We start from the raw sequence: 12601 nt of genomic DNA, 5'->3' as shown, positions 1-12601 counted from the left end.
GAGAGCGTTTAAGGTGGATTGTAGAAAGGAATTATTGTGGCGAATAAATTACATTGTTGTTACTAATAAAATTCACAATATACAGTACCTAGGTAACTTTGCTTTGTACTGTAATATTGTTTTCATTAGTTTATTGATTACTTTTATAAGGTTAAAGCTACCATGAATATAAATTCCAACTTATCATGTCATACTCAATCTCTTTCTTTGGGATATCACTTTCTCTATGAATGATGTGTTTCATCCACTTAGTACAGTATAGTTGTACTGCTATGGAATTCATGTGAATGTTCCTTCTTAACTCTTTATTATATTATTAACGTTTAAAACACAACTGCAATATTAAGAAATTGGTATTAGTACTTGTGTTTTACAGACAATATAGATAATATCAAACAGAAAGAAGCCATATAAAAATAACAACATAAAATTTCATGTTCCCTTTGAAATTTGTGCACCACTGTTTTCTTAATCCAACGGGGTGCTTATTCGTCCTTCCATACCTAGCGCTTCATGTCCGCGTACGGGGTACGACGTCAAGGTCAGAAAAATGCGCTTGCTTTGACATCACTGCAATAGATAGTGAGTGATTTCTATAGCTGCGAGGTGCGCAGATCTCGTATCTCGCAGTTATAGAAACCACTCACTATCTCTCGTGTAGTCCGGATTTGTCTCGCACGTCGCATGCGTCGGTTCAGAAAAGCCAAGTCTTTAGGGAGTTACAGAACTAAAATCACTGGGATACACCTGTACCCCACGCACCTATCATTGTAACTTAGAAGGCTGTGTGGTCTGTTGATGCTCATTATACAACAAACCCTATTTTTACACATAACAATAACAATTTAAAATCTGAAGTAGCACAGATCTGTTCTAGACAGTTATGTGGGAAGGTACCTGAAGCGGCACATGCGCAGGAATATTTAGAAAAAAGATATCACATAACGAAAATGTCTTAGATACACCTGTAGGCCTACGCCATGCACCTAACGAAGGTTAAGATAGTCAAATTTACTCTTTCTATTTCCGTGAGCAAAAATAGTGGAATTTCATCTTTGTATTCCTCTGAGCAATTCTGCGGTTGAACGCGTGTTTCTAATAATGAAAAACCTATGGCCAGTATGGACAGATGAGTTGAATGGACTTCGTGTTAAAACGGCTTATATATGAATTTCTTGTAATGTAATGATGGCTCTGAATGATATTGAACTATAGGGTGACTTATATGGCATTTCATATGTTTGTCATCAGTGAAAAACATATTTTGAAGGCACTAGTGATATATATGCCTCCAAATGATTGCAGCAGCAGAAAAATGAAAGATAAAACTATTATTCATGTTGGAGTATTAAGTACCCTCCCCACCTCCACACAAAATATGTATCCATAGATGTCCAAATATTTAGACTTCAAATGGTGGCAACTCTAATTATAGTATGTCCTGGTATGTCGTTGTTTCTTACCTTAAATACTACTGAGAGTTAAATTTCTAAAATGCCAATTTAGTGTTATAAAATATCAGAAATAAAATATAATAACGATTTCTGTAATCGCACAGTGCGATAAAACGAATACTGTCAATAAATCATACCGGATACTACATTGTTGTCTGTTACTTTCCGTGCACGGCGTTTGTTTAAACTAATACAACATGGCCGATTAGCCTAAAAGTGGAGTTCACAGAAATTCGTTGGAGTGATGAAAACGCTGCTCAATCATGATACGGCAGCTACAAGGACAGTGGTGTCCTTGTTTGATTATCTCTACGATTATTTATTTTTAAATTGAAGTTGTAGTTCACATCGGCCCATTTTCGTTTGTAGGATAATCAACAACATCTCATTTTCTGGTTCAGCTGTCTTCAAATCATAACTGTCGGGCGTATTTGGGTGTGTCGTGGAATAAGTTAAAGACAGACTTTCGTCATTGTGCTCTTCGTATTGTCAGCGATGCGCTGCGATTGTCGTTAGTAAAGAACTCGAAGAATAGAAGATTACAACCTCAATCATGGACAGAGACAGGGCCAGTAAGTGTTTCAGATCATTTAGGATCACTGTAGAGTGTGTTTTTAATTTAGATAATAAAACATACAGCATGCACATGTATTGTTCATAAAATTAGATATTCTACAATATCAACCATTAGTACTGTATTACTTCATGATTATAAATATCAGTGGAGAAATGTGAATGTTAACGATGTAAAATTGATACTGATGTCTGAATTTAAACAATGTCTTCCGTCGTCGTCACCACCACCACCACCATCACACTAAATCGTTTGAATCAATTGCATGTTCGGCCCCAAAGTTTAGTAGAACTGATGTCCAGAGTTTGTTGGTCTGGTAACATTCCATTTTCCTCTTTTTTTGTGTAAAATGAAATAGTGTGGCTAGTTTCTCAGTTTACGCTTATGCCATTTTAATCTTTATTCTGTAATTATATTTTTAAGCGTAATTTATTGTCATCGATATTATTCTGATTTTAAGGATTATCTCTTGGCCCGTTCCATCCCCACATTGAATATTCAGAAGTACTCGTAGCAGGACTCGCACTGTATAGCACAAACACAAGACTGATACACGCCCATTCTCAATAGTAAGGAGATAAACTTCAACGTTAGAACGCATTTCATAGAAGACCATTGGTGAAGTCACGATAAGATAAAAAAAAAAAACCTCTCGTCTTCAGCAAGGATCTAACTCTCGCCCTCTCATTTCATGACCATAGGCGTTGTATCTGAGCGAACTTAACCCAGATATAATCAGAGCTAATTAAAACAAGAGATTTTAGGTAACCTAAAAATTGTACCGATAATATACATTTACGAGAAATGGGCTAATTTTATACACGTTTCTAGATAAAAAAATGTTTAGGAAAACAAGGCAAAGCACGAGTAGAAGCATATAGATATAGAACAATATACATAGGTATATTTATATTAGTCCCGCGCCGTGGCCTAAGGCACCCTGCCTAGGACTCGCGTTACCGTATGCGCTTTATTTCGAGTCATGGGGAAGAAATTTCGGCCAGTGTTTGGGACTGGTCTCCACACAGCATCGTGATGCACTTGGAGAGCTTCTAAAGGTAGCGAAATCCGGTTGCAAAAGCCAACTATCATGGCTGGGGGATCATCGTGCTAACCACGATACCTCCAGTCTAATTAGATGATCGTCCACCTCTGCTTCAGCATGTGAACGTGAAGTCAGCAGTCGGCTGGTCTGTCTGGGCCTTAAAGAACTGTACCGTCACGGATTATGACGACGATGATGATGATGATTATTATTATTATTATTATTATTATATTGTATATATTGGAATAGTAGCTAGTGGGCGATGTATGCAATGAAGGGGGAAAGGAACTGGCCACCCTACCCCATTATCTCCTGGTCTAGTTGCTTCATAAGTGGTGCCTTCTTGTTATCACATGTGAGTTCAGACCTGTATTCGGACAGTTGACTAAACAACAAATAGTGTATAGGCCATTAGTTATCTAGTGAAATCTAGCTGCTCGTGAGAAGAAAAAATGAGGACTGGGAAGCTTCCCTCTCTCGTTAGCTTTCACTTGCAGCTAGCTAGCTGTCTTACCCCTACCATAAGGTTATTACTGTAAGCTGGTGCGCACCAATGCATTTGGTTTCACGAGATAACAGATTCATTCATTCATTGTTACCAGACTTGTTTCTGCTTACGGTTTTATCTTCTATTTGTGATCGCTGATCAGGAAAGATACGATTTTGCAAATGTGTTCATACATACTGAAAGAATTTATCCCTCTCTACCTCCCTACAGAAGTTCCCCATGTTTATTACTGGAACTCATTGTTTTCATGAGGCGTTCAGAAGTCAACATGATTAACTCCACTTTTGGTTATTTCAGAGTTTCTAAGTTGACAATGTATTAAATTGACCATATTTTCAATGGTCAAAGTGATTAACTCCATAGTTCAGTAAAAAGCCCACAGAATGCAATATTATTCTTGACTACAACACAGAATCAATTGTGTGTATTCAACTTTAACCTTGAATATCTCAAAATCTTGTGTTCCTATGGTAAAAGTCGTAAAGTAAATCGAAGTTACAGACAGAAATTGTGTTTTACATTAATTAGACATAGTTTGCTTACTTTTATCAACTGAACATTCTGTGCCTTCAGTAGGCCTACATACCTAGTGTCATTTCTTTTAATACATAATTTAGTGTATTGTTTCTCAATTTGTTTTTGTAAACTTACCTCCCCCCTCCCATAGGCTTCCAATAAAGCCCATAGCAATTAATATAATAAGCTTATTTTACTATGTAACAACCGTTATGAAATTGTTATACAATCGTTAGCATAGTAATGTTTTTTTTTTAATTCACTGTCTCCAGGTTGTCTTCTCGACATTTCTGATCTTCTCTCCTGTCAGTGGCTTTGTTGTAATCCACTTCTGAGGATGGGACGCCTGGACGGTGGAATTACATTGCCCCGATGATTTGATAATGTGGTGCCAGAAGAGGTCTTAAATCTAAACTTAACCTAAATTCCAGACTTTGGACTGGAATACAGGAATAATCCCTTTTAAGGAAAACTTCCTGTGCTCTAAAGGGGAATCGAACCCGGGACCTCATGCACCTGGTCAGCATAATAATGTCGTTTGTATAACAATGCAAGGGTGAACGCACTGTATTACCAGCATATGAAATGTGAAAGGGTCATTCCATGCCCCCCCCCCCCACCAAAAAAAAAGTGGACTGGCAACATTTTGGCTCTCAGTGATGCACGAAATTCATACAGTAGAGTTGCTAACATATTAAAAATGCAAAATCTTTGCTTACATGTGTTACAAAAGAAATTCATAACTCCGCTTGTAACTGCGGTAGAACCTTCATGTCAGGCTTATTTTGAAGCTAAGGAACATAGTTTTCATTAGAATTAGTTTATATTGTAAAATGTTGAATTTTTAATTCCAATATAACAAGATGCAACTTTAACGTTGAATTTATAAAAAGATTACCTTTAATTGTTGGGGGGGGGGGAGGGGAAGGGGTATGTTAACCAATTAAATGCATTCTCCCTTAGGTATAAATGCAATTTTGGGGTGGCTTTGGGAACAGAAATAAAATGATTGATTATATGAGTGTACAGTATAGTAAGTTAAACCTTTCTTGCATCAAACATACTTCATAACTTCAATCTTGTCTGAATGTCTGTCTCTATCTCTGTGTCTGCTCTTCTTAATCTTGCTACAGCTCCTGTGGTGTTGTCAGGGTTGGCCACATAATTTACATTATATACAGGGTGTCTCACCTAACTCCGTGACCCCAAATATTTTCGAAATGAAACAAGATGTGAAAAATCACCTTGCACAGGCGCAGTTGAAATTGATATTGTTTTAAATTTTTGGATTGTACATACCCTGTCATTGTGTGAGCTCCTGACATTGGCTACATGCTTGTGCAAGTAGATTTGTCACATCTTGTTTCATTTCGAAAATATTTGAGGTCGCAGAGTTAGGTGAGACATCCTGTAATGTATCTTTAGTCTGCGGGAAGAGGCACATAAGTAAAAAAAAGTCGATTTTTCTGTTGTACCTAATTATATAAGTCCAGTATTTTTTCTAATTTTTGAAGTAATGAAATGTATTGTATTTTAAACTGGAAAGGGTCTTACTTTAACCAACATACATGAATTTCATTATTATACTTATATTCAGTTAAGAATAAATTAAAAAGAAAATCTCTGCTGAAAAATTATTATTTTTTATGTGTCTTTTCTCGCCGACCAAAGATATATTAAGCAATTCATGTAGCGTATAAGAACTAATTTTTACACGCTTTTCTACGCGACGTAATAAATTATTTTCATGGACGTAATAACCGAATATTAATGACTTTACACACTATTCTTACATACTTGCTTGAAGAAGTTGTGATGCTGTGTTTTTAATTATCGAGTCACAGAATGTAGCTTACATTTTGCGCAGTTCTTATTTTCAAGTTTTGTGGGAATAAACCAAGTTCTTCATACTATGCAAAGGTCTTCTTGCATACTATATGTCGTCACAAACTTTTACAGAAAAAGACTTTTCAAACCTGGTACACCACAAAGTTGATTTTTGGATTCCAGCTGAGTGGGACTTCTTTGTGACATCTCATGACAAGAATTTATGTGACGGACTTAATGGAACTGTAAACAGGTTAACAGTTTGGGCAGGTTTATAATGTTTCTATGCTGATCAAAATATGAAACTGCAAGACATTTGTTCAATGGGGCAACAAACAATATCAAGAACATGAACTTTATGTGTGTCAGCAAAAAATAATGGAGAATGAGAAGATGCTACACAGACAACATGGAAAAGCTAGGCCAGTACCTGGAGCTCAAGCATTTCACATTCCAGGAACGAGCAATGAATTAATGATAAAGAGGTTTTCTGTAGACACAACTTGCGAAGTGCAGCAAACAAATACCTTACACGAAATAGGAGGAAATAAAAAAGTTTTGTGACTTGTGTATATAATGATCCCTGAAGGTTGGGTTGTGTCATGAATGTGAATGTAAACTCACAGAAGGTTTTGATGAGTTTCTTACATCCCAATAGTCCATCACCATTATATGTGTATCATCAGCCAGAGATAATGAATATACCAAGTGAAAAAATTCTCATTAAAGTTATTCCACATACCTAGCCTATATGAAGTAATACCACAAACCTAACACTAGATAGTGTGACCTGTCTCAAATTCATAGTAACAGGGTTAGAAAGTAGGATTTTATATACATATGTCAATCACTGGGTCAGTGTCAATCAATGGGGGTCTTTACCCTACTACACATTAACTGCAGTGGACACTCAAAGTTCAGAAGAGACACTGTAGAGGGAGTGGCACTACCTTGTTTTGACTGTAATTTTTCCTGAGTGTTGTATGCAAGATTAAATTTCAATGTTATATCTTATAATTTTCATAAATAAATTCCAGATTATTTCATTGAATGTGAGGTATGCTATTTTCACGATTTTTTACACTCTTGTTACTAATGTTATCCCAAAATGAAATTTGTGACAAAGGAAGAATGCATTTAACTGTTTAACATATTTCCCTCTCCCAACAGTATTTTATTTGTTCTTTCCTTTTAGTAGGTTATTTTACGACACTTTATGAACATCTTAGGTTATTTAGCATCTTAATGAGATGAAAGTGAAATGAATCCGGAGTCCAGCACCGAAAGTTACCCAGGATTTGCTCATATTGAGTTGAGGGAAAACCCCGGAAAAAAAATCGAACCCAGGCCACCTGCTTTCACAGCCAGATGCGCTAACCGTTACTCCATAGGTGTGGACCCCAACAATATTAAAGATATATATATATATATATATATATATATTTTTTTTTTAAGATATTCAAGGTCGAAAGCACATCTTGTGACTTTGGAAATAAATAATTCAGTATATCGTATTGTAAAATACAGCTATTTTTAATGAAAACTTTGTTTCTTTAGCTTCAAAATAAGGCCAACATGAAGGTTGTTGTTTAATGAGAGGTCTGAATCTCACGAGTGGTACCAAGAAGACACCACTTATGAGCCAGCTAGGCCAGGAGATAGGGTAGGGTGGCCAGTTCCTTTCCCCCTCCATTGTATACATCGCCAGCTAGTAACATATTACACTAGTCAGGCTTCAGATACATATAAACTATTGTTCTTCCTCTGACACGTATCGTCAAGTGAGATGATAATAGATGTATATATCAGCCAGGACATGAAGGTTATACCTCAATAATTAGATGCAATGTTATGAATTTCTTTTGTGGAGCGTGCAGTAAAAAATTCAGCATGTTTTAACATGTTGGCAACCCTACTGTATTAATTAATGCATTACTGAGAGATAAAATTTTGCATGTGTGTGTCACTTGATGTGCTGTAACATCCTATCAAATTTTACGTAAATCAGAGATAGTTGGTTTGGGAGATGTGATGATTTGACATGGAACAACCCATGTATGATACTAATATATTTCTATAATTTCAGGGTCAACTTACCAGAGCAGTTACATTACATTACAGTATGTTTTCCATTACCGGTATACTCTTAAGTTATATTTCAGTCTAATACTGGTCTTGTTTAATGCATCCTTTCTATTTTATTTGTAGTTACGCTGGGTCTCCGATCTCCAGGGAAGACTTCCCCTATTCGAGGTCGCACTATGAAGGAATATGAGGAACAACTATCCCAGCTGAAAAAGGAGAATTTCAATCTCAAACTCCGAATATATTTTCTGGAGGAAAGAATGGGGCATATGAATGGTGTAGATGACAAAGAAGATCCTGTTAAGAAAAATATTGAATTGAAGGTAAGTTAAATAGAGCTTCTTCTTTAAAACAGTAAAGACGAACTGAGTGAAAAACATGCATATCAGTTTGTGAGATTGTTAAACACGAGATAGATATAAATTGATAAATTTAAATAAGAGAATTTAGAAAGTACAGTCAGAGTAATGTTATTTCACATTGCCATTTTAGATCCAGAGTGTGTTCTATCATGACTAGGTTATAGGCTTTCCACACTAGAGTACCGAGTTGAAATTCTGGTACATCCAGTGAAATTTGTTGATTGTTATGGACAGAAACCGTTTAGGACAACTTTATACCTAGTTCGTCCATTGCTTATGCAACTGAGTATTCAAAACCAAATAATACCTTGCACCACGTCAGTTAAATATTTTTGAGTACTTCTAGACAAACGTTTATCCTACAGGCATAACATCCAAAACGTAAGAGGCATGGCATTTGAGAGGCATATGGCTCTCTAGCTACTTTTCAAAAGCTAACTTCATGGGAAGCAAAATTCCTGGGGTCAAACTGATCACTGTCACCTCAGGAGCTTGGAAGGAATTCAAAGAGCTGTTTGTCGAACAATCACTGGTGTACACTACCTCACCAACAATGTTCAGTGCTACATTGAACTTCCTATACCCTTCCTGATAGCTCATATTAAAAATATACACACTACTTGTACAGGAATAAGCTATTTCATCATGCTAATGCTGGGTAGTGTAGTTGGTATAGCATTATGTTCGAGTTTGCGGGTTCGATACCAGCCCAGGTCGTTGGCATTTAAGTGTGCTTAAATATGACAGGCTCATGTCATTAGATTTACAAAGAACTCCTGCAGGACAAAATTCTGGCATATTGGCGACCTGGTATAACCTCGGCAGTTGCGTAGTTAAATAAACCATAATTTTTTTTAATTATGCTAACCCTTTACTAAAATAAATAATGCAACTTTAAGCCAATATCTCTGTCTACGACATTCTTGTTAATAAATTTCAGTTTTAATATTATCTCTACTTGTGTTTCAAAAAAGGCAAGTGTCCAAAGATAATGATATTTATTTGTACTAAATATTGGAATCGGTAAAGATATATGATATTTACAATAAAATATCATAAAATTGGGAGGAGGGGATGTGTACACAAGTGAGCATGCATACACACTTTTGTACATCCTATATTACTGAAGAATAATTTGCGTACAACATACAAATATCAAGCAAATGGCTCTAATAATTTTATACAGAGTGATCAGATGAGGTGTGGACAGGAGCGAAGGGGTTTCACTGTGTGCTGCTGACACACTTGTGGCAGGGAACGTTGGGCTGGCAGAGGCGATGATGCAAGCATTCACGTGTTTGTCCTGGCTCATGTCAAGGTTAGTGAATCAGTCTCGAAGTGGCAAGTGACATGGAACATACGATATTGTATTATATTATTCTAGTGCATTTAAAGTGAAAGTATGGATAAATACAAACTGTATAATGGCCAATCAAATGTTTACTACTGAACAGTGTGTGTATATTTATGATTCATACGTGTTAAGCCAGTCTACCAGCCAAGTACGAAGGCTGTTTGAAACATGATTCCCAGGTGTAAAAATTCCATCTTGTATAACAATCCATAATGTTTATAACAAATTTCAGGCAATGCGTAGTGTTCAGCCTAAGACACAAAACAAACAGCATAGGGTTCTCACAGAAGAAACATTAGATGACATTGGTCAGATTGGAACAGTCTTCTAGAAAATCACTAATGCGTCTTTCACAACAAATTTATGGCCTTGTGCAAAAAGCTACTAAATTGTTAAACTTGCAGCTGTATAAAATGCTCTTCAACTGGATAATCCTGTACGAAGGCGCGCATTTTGTGAATGAATGCTGAAAAATATTCATAACAGATTAATAGGTCCACAATTAATATTTTTCTCAGACGAGGCATGGTTCCACCTCCATGGTTATGTGTCTTTTTTCACTCTTCACATAACAATTGTTATTGGAGTGCTAAGAAACATGATATCACATTACGAAAAAATTGGTGTATGGTGTGCCATGAGCATAGAAAGAATTATAGGATCCATTATATTTAGGAATACAGTTGATTGCCTTACATACGTTCTTATCATTCTGACCCCCTTCTTTAGAGAATTAACTTACAGGGAGTGTAATTTTGCAGTCTTCCACAAGACTCATGTCAATGAGCTACAGCTCATACAGCCGATATTTTGATGCGAGAAATTGAACATGTTCCAGCAGGACAGAATTATTAGGAATTTGTGACCCCCTTGGTCTCTCCGACCTAACCCCCTGCGATTTTTATTTTTGGGGTACATTAAAAAATGCTGTGTACAAGACAAACCCACGCACCCTGGAAGAACTGAAACATAATATCCGTCACAAAATTAACAGCATTAATCAACCAAGATTACAGCGAGTTATGGGATTTTTCACAAAGAGGTATCTTCTTAATTCAGGATATAAACTTTACACAAAACTTTTAAAACAAAAATTATATACGTTTTATGAAACCAAATTAATGGAAGAACAAAATGAAATCCGGAAAGGTAGATCATGTGCTGATGAGTTTAATAAAGAGACACATTTGGCTTTTATCGATTTTAAAAAGGCTTTTGATAAAGTTAATAGAAAAATGTTATTTGAAATTCTGAAAGAAGATAATGTTTGAAATCAATTAATAAATGCAACCTGTAATTTATATTGCGAAAATTATATTTCGGCATGTACTGGAAACAAACTGAGTGGAAATCAATTAATTAAGGTGTTCGACAAGGTTGTAACCTATCCCCGTTACTATTTACTATATATATGTATCATATGATTAGAAACTGGTAAAGAACAAAACATGGTAATTTGAACATCAATAGAAGTTTAAAGTTAGATATATTACTGTTTGCAGATGATGTAATGTTATTAGCAAATTCTGAAGATGGCCTCAAACATTCTGTTTTCCAATTACAACTCATTTCTGAGGAATACGGGATGGAAATTTCATTTAATAAAACTAAAGTAATGGGATTCATCTGAAAAAATCATCTCCACAGCAGAATTTGCCTTTATAATAAACCTGTAGAACAGGTCTCTTGTTTTAAATATTTGGGTTATCATTTGACCTATGAACAAGAAAAAGATATTTGTACAAAATTGAATTACTTTAACTATGCAATGAATGTCATTATTATTTTCAAATCTTCTCTTATCCAAAAACATACAAGAATTAAAGCCTATATAACACTGGCAAGACCTGTTATCATGTATGGAAGTGAAGCTTGGATCATATGTAAATGTGATTAACACCGAATCATTCCCAATGAAATGAAGTTTTTAAGAAGATTAGACAAGAAGAAGAATTTGGGTATTTTGAAAGAATCAAATATTGACCCAATTTTAGAGAAAATTCAAAATTATAGATAGAAATGGAAATCTCATATACTCAGGATGCCTAGAACAAGGATACCACGCCAAGCACTAAACTACCATCCTTTAGGAATAAGAAATGATGGGGTGAGACGTAACAGGCTACCAAGCTTAAAAGGTGATAGAAAGAAGAAGAAGAAGAAGAAGAAGAAGAAGAAGAAGAAGAAGAAGTGTCAAAAATGTCTTGACAATGAAAGCAGCCAATTTGAGCACTTTCATCAATAAATTTGGTAAGTAAGACACTTCTTAAAACAGTTACAGAAACTTGTATGGCTGTATCACTGTGACTCTGTCTGTTCCCTGCTTCAAGTGTGTCAGCAGTGCACAGTGAAATGCCCGTTGCTCTTGTCCACACCTCAACTGATCTCTCTGTATATCAGTCAGGCATTATGGAGCATGGCGACTCCATGTTGATTTCACAAGCACATCCTGTCTGTTCTATACATGGCCAGGTCGTCTTAGTTGTGAACCCCCATCTCCAGACATTCCTTCACGATTTCATCCTTCTGTCTAATCTTTGGTCTTTCCAGAGTTCTATGTATTTCTTTTGAAAGTGTTTCAACATAATCATGATCACACTTCTGTTATCATTTATGCACACTGCATGTCCTGTATGCCATGCCAAAAATTCACTGTCATACTGTATAATAAGAATTTAGCTTATTTAATTAGTTATTATACTATTTTTAAATTAATTTGTATTAAAATTATTTTATTTCCTTATTTTCTATGTATGATTGTATAAGGAAACTGATATGCTACAGTGAAGAAAATAACCATTAAACATGTGAAATCACTGTAAATAGTATAGTTTGTGAAGGTGTATGCATAAAGTTGTTGTATTACCGGTACCTTT

General features: G+C 35.7%; 1 protein-coding gene across 3 annotated transcripts in view; it reads left to right on the top strand.

The window, feature by feature from the left end:
• Positions 1 to 12601, top strand: part of LOC138694384 (CDK5 regulatory subunit-associated protein 2-like) — a 382662-nt gene that overhangs the window by 264694 nt on the left and 105367 nt on the right. For all 3 annotated transcript variants that reach the window (XM_069818071.1, XM_069818072.1, XM_069818070.1), the window contains exon 3: positions 8133 to 8332. In XM_069818071.1, coding sequence (XP_069674172.1) covers positions 8133 to 8332 — 200 coding nt within the window. The remainder of the gene's footprint in view (positions 1 to 8132; positions 8333 to 12601) is intronic.

The sequence above is a fragment of the Periplaneta americana genome, chromosome 2 (genome assembly GCF_040183065.1).
Source record: "Periplaneta americana isolate PAMFEO1 chromosome 2, P.americana_PAMFEO1_priV1, whole genome shotgun sequence".
NCBI lineage: Eukaryota > Metazoa > Arthropoda > Insecta > Blattodea > Blattidae > Periplaneta > Periplaneta americana.
This window is presented reverse-complemented; position numbering and strand designations above follow the sequence as displayed.